This window comes from Anastrepha obliqua, chromosome 3, assembly GCF_027943255.1.
Source record: "Anastrepha obliqua isolate idAnaObli1 chromosome 3, idAnaObli1_1.0, whole genome shotgun sequence".
Lineage (NCBI taxonomy): Eukaryota > Metazoa > Arthropoda > Insecta > Diptera > Tephritidae > Anastrepha > Anastrepha obliqua.
In genome coordinates, this window is record NC_072894.1 from 55,276,522 (window position 1) to 55,290,816 (window position 14,295).

The 14,295-nt window shown below is 37.9% G+C and overlaps 1 protein-coding gene across 3 annotated transcripts in view; it reads right to left on the minus strand.

The window, feature by feature from the left end:
- LOC129241547 (SCY1-like protein 2) overlaps positions 1–14,295 on the minus strand; it is a 101,123-nt gene that overhangs the window by 37,139 nt on the left and 49,689 nt on the right. For all 3 annotated transcript variants that reach the window (XM_054877943.1, XM_054877942.1, XM_054877941.1), the window contains exons 11-15: positions 13,216–13,369; positions 10,680–10,856; positions 10,282–10,354; positions 7,869–8,005; positions 4,288–4,501 (exon numbers count right to left, since the gene is read on the minus strand). In XM_054877943.1, coding sequence (XP_054733918.1) covers positions 4,288–4,501; positions 7,869–8,005; positions 10,282–10,354; positions 10,680–10,856; positions 13,216–13,369 — 755 coding nt within the window. The remainder of the gene's footprint in view (positions 1–4,287; positions 4,502–7,868; positions 8,006–10,281; positions 10,355–10,679; positions 10,857–13,215; positions 13,370–14,295) is intronic.

Consider the following 14,295-nt stretch of genomic DNA (forward strand, 5'->3'; position numbering starts at 1 on the left):
AACAATGTCAGCCTTGAAATCCAACGTAGAATCGCTCTTGCCAACAAGTGCTACTTTGGACTAAGTAGGCAACTGAGCAGTAAAATCCTCTCTCGCCGAACAAAACTAACACTCTACAAGACTCTCATCATGCCCGTCCTAACGTATGGCGCAGAAGCTTGGACGATGACAACATCCGATGAAGCGACGCTTGGAGTGTTCGAGAGAAAGATTCTGCGTAAGATTTTTGGACCTTTGCACGTTGGCAACGGCGAATATCGCAGACGATGGAACGATGAGCTGTATGAGCTTTACGACGACATAGACATAGCGCAACGAATAAAGATCCAGCGGCTTCGTTGGCTGGGTCATGTCGTCCGAATGGATACAAACGCTCCGGCTTTGAAAGTATTCGATGCGGTACCAGCTGGTGGTAGCAGAGGAAGAGGGCGGCCTCCTCTGCGTTGGAAAGATCAGGTGGAGAAGGACTTGGCTTCACTTGGTGTGTCCAATTGGCGCCGGTTAGCACGAGAAAGAAACGACTGGCGCGCTTTGTTAATCTCGGCCAAAATCGCGTAAGCGGTTATCGCGCCAATTAAGGAGAAGAAGAATTCAGAAAGATTTTAGCATAATTTAAGGGAGTCTCTAAAGAGGGCGCGGTTATGTGCAAAAATGTGGTGAAAAAACATCAATTCTTCTCAAACGAATCAATCGATTGAAATATTTCTTCTTTGCAGCTAAATTTTGAATTGTTTATTTTTGTTCTGCAACAATAAAATCAGTTAACGCTTCTGAATCGTTAAGGTCATTTCATGAGCTTATCAATATAAAATGGCCTGTAATTTCTAAATCGCAAGCATTATTAAAATATGTTGCTAAGAAATCCTAAACACCATGATTTCGCAGTTAAATAAATTAAGAAAAAGGGTCAATCGATGATCATCAGTAGGCCGTGCATTGTATGCACTACTAAATAAATAAGGGTGATCAATTTAGATGTATCGCATTTTAAATTTTTATAATTTTTGTGTAGAACGGTTCATGAAATTTATTTTTAAAGATAATGCCTTTCAAATGTTGGCTGCAACTGCGCTATCCGTAAACACCAATTTTGAATGACTCACTGTAGGACTTCGGACGATATCTCGTAAATAACTTTAGTAATGTTGACTTCCAATGCCTCAATTGAAGCTGGTTTATCCACAAAGTATTTAGGATGCAGTAAATCCACTATTTCACGAGCTGTATGGCAAGTAGCGCCATCCGCAGTCTTGTTGGAGCCAAATGTTGTGGAGATCACGGGCTTCAATCAAAGTCAAAACTCGGCATCAAAAGCCGTTTGTCATGGCGCGATAACGTTCGCAATTCACTGTTACATTGGCGCTAGGCTCGTCTTTGAATAATATGGGCCAATGATTCTTCCAGCCTATAGGCAGCACCAAACAGTTATTTTCAATAGGGGGCTCTTCAGGCCAACTATGGCGATTTTGCTTATTGACGTAGCCATTAAGCTAAAAATGTAGGATGATCTGAGCACTCGATGAAAACTTTTCACAGAGCGTCGATTTTTGTAATATAATTGTACGATTTATAAACGCTGTTGGACATAAATCTTTCCATGATGAAATGTCCATGAATACTGAAAAACAATTATGTATTTAGTTTGACAGTAGTCACGAGAGATCTGTCAAAAAAGGTCAGAAGTACCTCGAATCTGATCACCATTTACTTATAAGCAAGGCAGCCGTAGCATTTTGAATAGAATTTTGCTCATAACCGAAACAGTCACTTGGACCATAAATACAAATTAATTTTTTGTGATGTTCGTTGCGACGAACGTCAGCCATGTTTTGGCTTCAAGGATTGGGAGTTGTTCTCATCCTGTATTATAACAGGAATTTTTGGGGCAAGAAAACAAAATATAATATCAGGAAAACTAGAATTACTCTTTTTGCTGTGATTCGCATCTCTTTTACCAAGGACTCATTTGACCTATGTATGTATTACAACGCAGATGAGGAAAATTGCCAATGAGTTCAATAGTATGAAAGGAACTGAAAAAACGCTTATAAATTCAACTCAATCGATGAATGATTTAACGAGGAGTAGCAGATAAACAGCTACTGTGGTATCACAATGGATCGGCAACTTTCTAAGTAAGTTGGTTTAAAGACCGACACAATGACAAGTTGTACCGTCCGCTTTAGCCTGTGTTGTCATTATATTAGTCTGGAGAAAAATAAATACATTATTTTTACGTAAAATTTTTGTGGAAGTGGTTTAAAACTGTTTTATGATCGATCTTTAGCTCTTGGGCGCTGATATTACTACTAACATACCGGTCAACTTCGATTATTTCCGGGATTTTGTCGATATTTTCCTTTAACATAAAAAATGTCTGAATAGAATTGACGAAACCAAAGCGGCACCACAACCACCATTCACAATTTCAGTGACCTGGCTTGCATTTTTGCCTTTATCCAAGAAAAATTTTAAAATGCACCGATTTTTTTTGTTGAGTTTCATTCTTAACACTCTGTAATAATGTATAAATAAAAAACAGCAAAAAATTTTTTTCAGTATGAAATGGCGCCTTGACAACGAGCATAAACCTTAAATTGTTCCATCGGTACTTTACGAGATATCGATCACTACAGCCAATTTCCGAGAAAATAAAGGATTTTCTATTCCTTTATATGTATAGGGTTGTATCGTTGAGTCTAATTTAGGTGGAAAGCAATATTTTGTACGAAGTTTGGGCGAGTTTTATTGAAAAAGATACAAAAACTTAAAAAGGAATGCGTTATAAAATCGTTTATTTAAAATTAATAAAATGCTTTATCATATAACATATAAGAAATTTTTGACATAAAATCACATATTTAAATTTTGTTTTTTTCAAATACCTATTATCCTTATGGTGTGTCTATAAAAGTTATGATAGAGCTTAAAAGGGAGATCAGCTTAAGCTTTTGCTTTGCTCTTGACCTTACAAGGCAATTTTATAATGGCACTTTTATTGTCATTGCAAGAGTGAATACAGTGGTGGGATGCACTTAGCCTTGCAGAACCATTATACCGTGCACGTATTGCACAAATTACCAAGTTTTGCATCGCATGCTTTAAACGTATTGCAATAAGCGAATGATTACGTATACGCAGTGTAGGACGTTAACCGAATAACTTGATATCGTAAAAGTTATGACTTTTATTACTTGTTTTAAAAATCCATTATATTAAAAGTACGTACCCGAAAGGTACAATTTACCATGACCCTGCTGCATAAATCTATTTAAATCTGCAATGAACTGGGCTATTACATCTTATTGATATATGTAGACCTACGACTTCAGAAAACCATATAAGAAAAAGTCTAACCAAGTCAAATCGCACGTTTTGTTTTTACAGTGCTTTCAGTGCCTTAGGTTTCAAAACGGCACGTAAGTGCTACTTGTAGTGTACCTGGGGTACTCTTGCCATCTTACCTACCTACCTAGTGCCTTAGGTTAGGTTGGATTAACCAGGTTATTTCTCTAAGACACTCGATGGCCCTAAACTCCATTGTCATACCTGAATTTGATTTCCATCCTCTAACTAAGTTGCACTCGACCTTTTTCGATTATTTAAATTATCGAAGGTACTTAACAGGTAGTGTTTGGAATCGATGTTTCATTATGTTGGACCGCCTGCTGAGTCTATTTAATTGCATTATTCTTACAATTGTGGATATCCGAAAGACATAATAGTTGTTTGAGTTTTTTTCACAAATTGAGTTTTATGCCACCTTCGAACGGCAGATGGATTTAAGAGGAGCATTTTCATGGCCAAAATACACAAGATAGTCATTGTCTGCCGATCAACGACCGCTATTAGAGAAAAATGTTCTACCTATTTGGTGTTTTATGTCTGGCAGGGTCGCTTTAACTAAAAATAGTTACAAAATCGGACACTTGAACTAAAATTAAAAAAAGCGGAGAAAAGCGAAAAAAACATCTGATAAAATTTCGCTTCTTGTTGTTGTTTCAAATGTATTTACAAACACACCAACTGGAAATTTATGCCTGTTTTGCAGTCTACTTACATTCACATGTGCTATGCATACATAGCATACTTATATGGACACACACGCATGTGCATATTTGTTTTCCCACAATCGGCGTAAGCATATATGGGCATGTTTGGTATGAATTCATACCATTTGTACGAGCTAACAAGTATGTGAGTATGCCTATTTGCATTTGCATTTGATCTCGAATGCATTTATGGTACATGTGTGTGGGTGAAGAAGTGTGTGTTATATGTACATACCTCCAGAGTTCTTCCGTGCCATATCCTCAGCACTGGATGTTTTCCGCTGATCGATTCGCAAATTGGGTATATTGAATGGTGGTGCATTCATGTTATCCGAAGAGAATTGATGTCTCAATGGACGATGACGCTCCGGTGATGGTATTGACAGATTGTCAAGCTTCAATTTATTACGTTGCTGTCGGTCAATTTGTTCGAGCATCTCTTGCAGCACCTGTTAGTACATGGAATGTGGTATGATTGAAATGGAAAACGAGTAGTTGATGTAGCGAGTTTCGATAAAATACAAAATGCATATACATATGCATGTCTCCACACATATGCGTATTTGTAAATATGTATAAACAAAAAATGCAAGTAAGAAACACTAATTGGAATCCCTGTATGCTTTTAACGATTTAGCAAATCAGTCACTGTATTCATGAGTACAGTAGAGTATTACCTACACACATACAGTCGGGTTCACTTGATTAGATGCAATCATTTTTAAGGAAAAATATAGTTATTAAAGCAACCATATTTGATCTAGTGAGCCAAGGTTTTTTGACAAACATGGCGGCGAGGAGCTGGTAAGGTGCATGCATCAGCTCCTATACGAAGTATGGTCGGAGGAAAGCATGCCGCCCCATTGGAATTTAAGTGTGCTCTACCCAATCTACAAGAAAAGTGCCAAGCAATCTGTGCCAATTACCGGGTACCCATTTTTGGGTAATTGGCCGAGCTCTTACTCCTATTTGTGGCGTGCGTCTTGATTTTGTTCCACAAATGAAGTTTAAAGCCGACTCCGAACGGTAGATATTTTTTTTATGACGGGCTTTTTCATGCAGAAACACACTCGGAGGCTTGTCATTGCCTACCGAGGGACGATCGTTATTAGAAAAAAAATTTCCTTCATGTTGGTGATTCACAGAGATTCGAACATATGTACCATACACCAACCTATACAGCTCCTGCGGATGCTTCAGGGGGAGTAGTCTTCTAACTATCGCCCATAAGATTCTAGCGAGCGTATTGTGCGAAATGCTGAAACTCACCATCAACCAATTGATTGGATCTTATAAATGTGCCTTTAGACCTGGAAAATCTACAAGCGACCAAACATTCACAATAAGCCAAGTTGTGGAAAAGACCCATGAAAGGAGAATCGACATACACAATTTTTTCGTCGATTTCAAAGCCGCATTCGACAGTACGAAAAGGAGTTACCTGTATGCCGCGATGTTTGAATTTGGTATCCCCGCAAAACTAATACGGCCCTCTGTGTTAACCTGATGCTGAAAAAGATCGTGCGAGCCGTAGAACTTAATCGCTCAGGCAAAATTTTATATAAGAGTGAACAATTGTTGGCGTACGTCGATGATATTCATATCATCGACCTTAACAAACGCGCTGTTAGTTCTACCTTTTCCAATATGGAGAGAGAAGCAAATCGAATGGGGCTGGTGGTGAACGAGGATAAAACGAAGTGCATACCTTCTATCATCAAACAAACAGTCGACGCACTTGGAAGACGGCACCCACGTCACTGTTGACAGTTATGATTTCGAGGTTGTAAGAGACTTCGTTTATTTAGGAACCAGCACTAACATCGATAACAATGTAAGCCTTGAAATCCAACGTAGAATCTCCCTTGCCAACAAGTGCTACTTTGGACTAAGTAGGCAACTGAGCAGTGAAGTCCTCTCTCGACGAACAAAACTAACACTCTACAAGACTCTCATCATCCTAACGTATGGCGCAGAAACGTGGACGGTGACAATATCCGACGACGTGTCGCTTGTAGTGTTTGAGTGAAAGATTCTGCTGAAGATTTCTGCTTTACAACGACATAGACATGGCGCAGCGAATATAGATCCACCGGCTTCGTTGACTGGGTCATATCATATGAATGGATACAAACACACCGGCTCTGAAAGTATTCGGTGGGGTACCAGCTGGGGGTAGCAGAGGAAGAGGAAGGCGAATCAACAAGAAGCTCAATCTACCGAGTTTAGTCCTCACAGTTTCTAGTGATAATAATATAACATAAAGCGACTAGATAGCAGTAATAGTTCTGCCAATTGCTGTCAAACGATCCAGTTTATCCAATCGTATTACAAGCGTCGTTTCACCCTTACCGGCCTCGAAGAAACTATTAAAAAATATGGTCGAAAATCCGGCTTAGTTGTAAATACGTAAATATAATTTAAAATTATTCTTCCGAGGAGGCCTATTTTCAGCATAGGCGGTTATGTTAACATTGGCGCTATTAGAGCGAGAATAATCAACGAGTGATTTTTTAGCTATTATCTTTTTAAACAGTTGGTTTAAACAGCTGACGCACGTTTCGTGTTTTGTTTCAGTGTCAAATTTTTATTTAATTTTGAATCGTCTTGCAAACGAATAACGCTTGGAAATCTTTGAATTTTATTATAAAAATGCGTGTTCTGTTAAGAATGTTTATCGCGCACTACTTACATTTTATGGTCAGTTAAATCGACCCACTGAAGCGGCTATTCGAGCTATTGTGACTAAATTTAGAACCAAATTTACATAATACAATATATATATATAATTGGCGCGTACACCCTTTTTGGTTGATTGGCCGAGCTCCTCCTCCTATTTGTGGTGTGCGTCTTGATGTTGTTCCACAAATGGAGGGACCTACAGTTTCAAGCCGACTCCGAATGGCAGATATTTTTATGAGGAGCTTTTTCATGGCAGAAATAATATACACTCGGAGGTTTGCCATTGCCTGCCGAGGAGCGACCGCTATTAGAAAAATGTTTTTCTTAATTTTGGTGTTTCACCGAGATTCGAACCAACGTTTTCTCTGTGACCTCCGAATGGTAATCACGCACCAACGCATTCGGCTACGGCGGCCGATCGATTTAAATAAAAATTTCATGCATTTTTCTGAATTTTATGTGTGTTTTTTTGAAAAAACTTTCCTATAGCTCTTAAAAATTCACCCTTTATAAGGACTTTCTGTTTTGTCCTTATTTCTTTCGAAATGAGGAAGGCGAAACCGTTGCCGTTAATAGTCAATGGTTTTCGGCACAGAGCATATTCACCGATTTTCGTAACTCGAAGTTGTGAAGGAGAAATTTGAATACTGGGTCATCTCATGACGAGGGTTCATCGATTGACCATCGCAATCATACGGTTTGAGATCGCACGATTATTTTCTCTGGTTGTACTTCAAGTCTTCATTATACACTGACAACAGAAATACTCTCAATAAGATCATGGCCAACGTTCAAAACGTTATTGCCGAAATAACACTGCAAATATTGGACTGGGCTATCAAAAATTGGATCGACCGCTTGAAGTACTACCAACGAAGCCGAGGCGGTTGCCGTATATAATAAAGTTTTTAAAAATTATAACATCAAAAATTATCAAAACAACTTTGAACGCAATCTGCCAGATGGTGTTTGCGTAACAGCTTTGCATTTGCTTCTGATATACTTTTTTCAACAAATTTTTTTACTACAGCGTTGAAAACCATGCAATAATGCATGTAAATATTATATAAAATGCATAAACATACGAGTAAATACTATTCAAGGCTAAAATGTTTGCGCAAAAATATATTTTACCTCGACCAGCATACAATATTGTTCGAGATTTAAGCCGGGATTAACGGTGTGCGGTATCAGTAAAGGAAGCACGTGTATCGCCATCGTTTCCACCGTCAACCCATACGTTTTATCGGCAACCATTTTGTGATAAATATCTGCAAGCAATTGAAACGTAGTTATTTGTTATTAAATACAAAATATTTCTAGCACGTATTCATTTTCATATTTTATTATTCACTTGTTAATGCAAACACAAGAGTTAGCATAAATGTTTTAAAAGCACCAACATTTCAATAGGATTAGAACAAAAATAGAAAAAGACAGTTACACAACCAAAGCTCTCCTTGCTGTGTCAATTACTAGTATAGTCTCATATTTGGAAATTTTCTCTAAGATCGTCAAATAAATATTAGCCGCAAGTAAATTAGTGAACGTGTTCAAGTATTTCTCAAGGAATTTTCAGAATGTAACACACAGTGGAGCCATCAAGCTCAAATTTTGACTACCGGACCACAGTAGTGGTTTCCAAGCGGAAGTAGCCGCCATCAAAGACTTCTGCAACTACTGTAAGGGAAGTAAATATTTATTCCGACAATCAAGCAGCAATTAGGGCCCTGGGATCTTCGTTGGTGCCTTCGAAACTAGTGAATCTTTCTCGACTGCATCAGAGTACTTTGATATTAGATTAATTTGGGTTCACGGTCACCGTGGCATGGCAGGAAACTACTGGGCTGGTGAGCTTGGGGGACACAAAATTCTCGAGATGGTTTCACCGCAAAATGAGGAGTTCCCTCAAGAACCTATGACCTGCTCCTGGAAAAATGGGCTTCGCGTCAACTCAGCGAACGCTGGCTTAGTACCCACTCGTGCAAAGACGCGAAATTCTTCCGGCCACAGGCAGCTCGGGAGCGCGCGTGGGAACTTCTAAGGCTAACAAAGCAAGCCGCAGCTCGGGCATTGTCCGGTAGGTATCCTTGCGAGGTATCCATGAGACTTGGCATTGCTTCAAGTCCTTTTTACAGAAGCTGTCAAGGGGATGAGGTGTAATCATCTCAGCACCTTCTCTTCAGCTATCCTGCTCTCGCCGGGCTCAGGTTCAGACATTTTGACTTTTACTTTCTTGCTACACCTGCGGATATATCAATTTGAAATATCACACCTGGTAAACTCCATCAGTAGCCTGAGATCATCGTCATCTTCCTCTAATCCAAAGCCCCCTCTTTATTTGCTGGTGCGATCTCTTATTTTTTGGGCTAAAACTTGAAGAACTGTCTAATTAGAAAATGTTTCCCTCAAATGAGAGTAAAACGGTAGTTGCCAATAAAAAGTAAGGCAACTTAGAGATCTGCTTTTCGAGCAACAAAATATACATTGAAACATTTGCTTCTCAAAAATAAGATTTTTTTTGGAATTTTCCACAAAAAAATTAAACAGTAACAATACGTGCATCTTCTAAGTAGGTAACTGAGTAGTAAAGTCCTTTCTCGACGAATCTTATTGTATAGCGCATCCTAGGCTTTTGGACGGACGATATCCGTTCAGGCATCCCTTGAAGCGTTTAAGAGAAAGATTCTGCGGAAGATTTTTAGACCTTTGCACAATGGCGACGGCGAGTATCGGAACAATGACAATGGAACAATGCGTTGTGTGAACTTTACTACGTTGGTTGGGTCATGTCGTTCGAATGGAAACAAACGCTCCGGCTCTGAAAGTATTCGATGCGGTACCAGCTGGTGGTAGCAGAGGAAGAGCAAGACCTCCTCCGCGTTGGAAAGATCAGGTGGAGAAAGATTTGACATCACTTGGTGCGTCCAACTGGCGCCGATTAGCACGAGAAAGAAATGACTGACGCGCCTTGTTATACTCGGCCAAAATCGCGTAAGCAGTTATCGCTACATTCAGAAGAAGAATAATGTGTACATCTTCAAAAGGCCTGCTAGATAGTTTGAAATTGTTTATGATTTTGCTAGAAGAAAAAAAGTTCCAGCAACTTCTAACTAAGAAAGAAACTATAAAGGCAAATAATTGGAGACAACTAACCAATACATATGTAGTATAATAGCTTTGGCCGCAGTAATAGTAAGTCACCTTCTGCTGAATCTGGTTTAATCTAGCTAAATGGTGTAACTCTTCATAGATAATTAATGTGACTAAGTTTCTTGACGTTCATATGGGCCAGTTTTGCAAACACAATAGCAACACATTCACACGTTTTTACAGAAACAGTTTTTTCTCGTTTTTGACAGCCAATACCTGTCTTCAAATGTCTGGAGCATTGTTTTGTGTGAACACAAAGTAAGGAACACCCTAAAATAATATACATGTAGGTATCCTGCAAAATCTTTAAAGGAACCCTGAGGATCCACTATTACATGTATGTGCATACATAAGTTTATATATTGATTATACTGTTATTTTGTTAAATACTTACGAACTGTACGCATCACAATATCCGGATCCGGTATGCGAACATCACCAAGCAGCTGCAGGACTTCTTCCATAACCTTTTGCAGCAATATTGAAGGAAATGATTTGGCATATAAATAACAGAAAACTGATTGTGAGGTAAATGGATAACATTTTTCGTAGGTATGAATAAGCTGCAAACCACAAATATATACATATAAGCACCTATACATTTACATTTACATATGCGGGTATTTATGCTCCAGTGTGCATTTTCTGCTCTACCTACGACTTACAATCATTTGCATAGCACTCCTTTATATACATAGCGCACATTTGCATACATATTTAGAACTTACCAGACAGGCTGCTTAGCATAAGTATACATGTAAATTTACATATTTATATGCAAGTATTATTCACCTGAGCTCGCTCCAGTTTATCCATCAGCCTTTCAATGCAGATGAGTACATTTTGCACAATTTTTGGATCGGCAAGATTTTTTTCAAACACCGATTTTACCTTTGGCACAACCATACGTCTTATAGAGACATCTTCAATGTTGTCGAATACGTTTGTAACTGCAACAACAGCAGCGCTCTGCGTGTGGAGGTGGTTCAAAAAATGAAGTAAAGGGTTTTTTGTATAGAAAAGTATAAGGAAATTTCACACGTTTTAAAATTATTATTCTATTTGCGGAATGATCTTTATATGGCGAAATGAAAGCAACCCTATGCCTAAATTTATTTCTAACAATAAGCGTCGTTTTCTTCATTTCCTGTTATACCTAAGTCAAAATATTGGTAATTTTAATAACTTTTTTGCTTTATTTGAAAAAGTTGTGTGACTATCAAAAATGTTATGATCGCTTTTTCTAAATTTAGTGTTTTTATTAAGTTGGACGGGACTTTTCTCTCTTAAGCGAAATTTGACGAATTTGAAATTTCAAGCGAATCTAATTCCTTTCCTTTTTTCTTTAAACTGGAAGGATGCGACACACTAAAATATCTATCCTTTCGAATGGCTATTTGAGGTCACTTGAAACTTTTCCGAAATTCTAGGCATTTCTCATGGGAAAATAAGAGTGATGAAAATATTGAGAATTTAAAATGCTAACCAACCTTATGTTGCTAGCCCAATACAATTATTAGAAATTAATAGAAATGTACTAAAATGTATGAGAAGTTGATAAATGGCAGTTTTGCTTCACCTGCTTTCAATTTCTAGCGTCACGTTGGATATATTTCAAATTTGCTCTGACTAGGTCTTCAGAGGTTAAGAGGTCGGCTAGTGAAACGTTTTTTTAGGAACTTGAAGCAGTCTTAGCCATGAGAATGTTCCACTTGGTTGTTACTTTCCTGGCAGAAAATGCCAAATAACTATAGTAAATACATAGAATTGCGTTGAAGTTCATTATTTGTACAGAAAAGACGCGCCTAGATGTTGTTTTAAAATAAAGCATAAAAAACTGAAATTATTTTAGGTTATACTATTTTTATTCAAGCGTAGGTGTATGCTGTTCAAGAAGCGATAAACTTTGTTGTGGAAAACAGAAGTAGAGGCGGTCTGTATGCGTCTGCAGTGGCAGCAAATCTCATGGCATTAGAAAGTACTCCAATCACTTCAAGGGTAGGTGAGTCTTGTAAATCCATACTAAGCTATGTCGGTAGTCATAATATCTTGATTCTAACATGGATCCCGGGGCCTGTGGGTATAGCGGGTAACGAGATCTCTGACTCTTTAGCCAGGATGACAAGCATTAGGCATCTGACAATTATGTAAATGGTAATGAGTGAAGGTACTTTTTCCAATAAGAAATACGGCCCATGGCGTTAATACGAGTCTGGTGTCAATCCAACAGTAAATGGCGAACGCTATCACGCCATGATAGACGACTTTTTGATGTCGAAAATTGAACCCCTGATCTTTGGTTCCAACAAAATAGCGCTACTTGCAGTACAGCCCGTAAAACAATGGGCTTACTGTGTCGTTCTTTCGATGAGCAATTCATCTCTCGCCCAGAACCAGTGGATTAGTTACCAATATCGTGTGATATCACGCCTTTGGATTTTTATCTGTGGTGGTATGTAAAGCTTAAATGCTTTGTGGTTAACTCAGCATCGATTGAGGCAGTGGACGTCAACATTACTAAAGTTATCCACGAGGTACCGACCGGAGTCTTCCCGCGAGTCGCGAGTCAATCAAAATTGGATGGATTGGATTACGGATGGCCAAATTATGGCGAAATTGTGGCCAAAATTTGAAATGAATTCTCTTTAAAAAAAATATGTGTGAAAAATAATAAAGATTGCCAAATCAATTTGAATTATCGTTGTTTTATTTCGATTTAAAATCCGAAACCTCTAAATTAACCACCCTTTATGTGTGAAAAATTACATCATTTAACCACCGCCTGCAGACTGTCATACGAGAATTAAAATTTTCTAGGACTCGTTCACACATTATGACATTGAGTTCAGCAATCTCGATCTGAATGTTTTGTTTCAGCTCTGGAATCCTTGTTGGCTTATTCGGATATACTTTACTTTTCAAAAAATCCCAGTCTGGTCTGTCTGGCTTATATCCTCGACGGAACTAGTGTCTTGACATTTTTTAACCAACCTTTGATTGCAATTGTCAGCTCATTCGGACAATTTCAAAAAATTATGAATTTTGTGATGTGAAATGCTCTTTATAACTAAATTGATTTTTTTCGCCTTCCTAAACCGCTACTTTATGTTTTCTACATTTAACCCTTGTACCCACTTTCCTCTTTCTTTTGCTTGTTTATTTTCTATACTGAAATCACGGCACAAGAGGCGCAATCTGCTATTTAATCGTTCTTGTTTTCCAATAAACGTCAAATGTTCATTAGAAGATAAAAACATAAATCCAACTAATATAATATGTATATATAAAGTTACACCGTGGGTGCATAGCTAATAACATAACCACCCACCTGCACTTGTATTGTTGAGCTTTCGAAAGCAAAGAACAGCATTGGAATTATGTCGGTGGTAACATCTCCAGGTGCCGTCTTCTCAATAATGAGATGTAAATTCTCCAGTAAAGTCACAGTAGCCTGGATGGATTTGGGTGAACTGAAAATAACTCTGCAAAAATACAATGTAAATACATAAATGTCTATAAACACAAGTACGTAAGCACATGAGAATGTACATAAATAGATTTTATATATTTATAGAAGCGAAAGCCACTTTGCCGATTTCGTTGGCTCTTCGGTACGATATGTGGAATTTGAAGAATTAAGGAGGAGTGATACAGTCTCTACACAGCTAATACCCAGAAGTGTAAAATTAAAAGTTAAAAGGATTGTTATGCGTAAACTCTCGAGGAGAGTGAAGGAAATATGATCAATTTATTTCCAAGGAATGCGGGGACCATTTTTATTCATTTTGCAAATTCCCGCTTACAATTTAATGGAATCCCGTCTAAAACGCGGCAAATGTTTCAAAAGTCTCTTAATTTTCAAATCACTTCAGACTTTTTTCTTACTTTTTCAATCATATATAAGTATGTATATGCACTTTTGCACAAGGTATTAAAATTTTGTTCAATTACCGGTTGCATGCAAATGCTCAGAATGATGAGAGGAGTCGATTCGGTAGAGACCGAATTTATTCTCTTTACTTGTTCCCTTTTCTGATATTGTGTTTAAAATCAGGTGGTCTGAACGCTGGCCAAGTTTCAGCGAAACCAGCTGATTATTTGGATGCTTGTAAAGATATACGCAGCGACTTGTTAGAATTATTTTACAATATCCAATATATTGGATTGGGGAATAAGTTTATAGCGTTTTTATACTTTTCTTTATTCTACAACGATTTGTTTGCTGTTTGTCAAAGGGTAAGTATTCATTCGACAGAACTCTTTCTGCTCTATTAATTGTGTTTTTAAGTTATTTAATTTTTTATTAGTTTTGAGGCTTAGAAATGGAATACTCTGGAGGCAAAGTGCAAAACGGTGACTTTGAATTCTTAAAGGATGTCTGAATTCGATGAAGAACCAGTCGTGAATT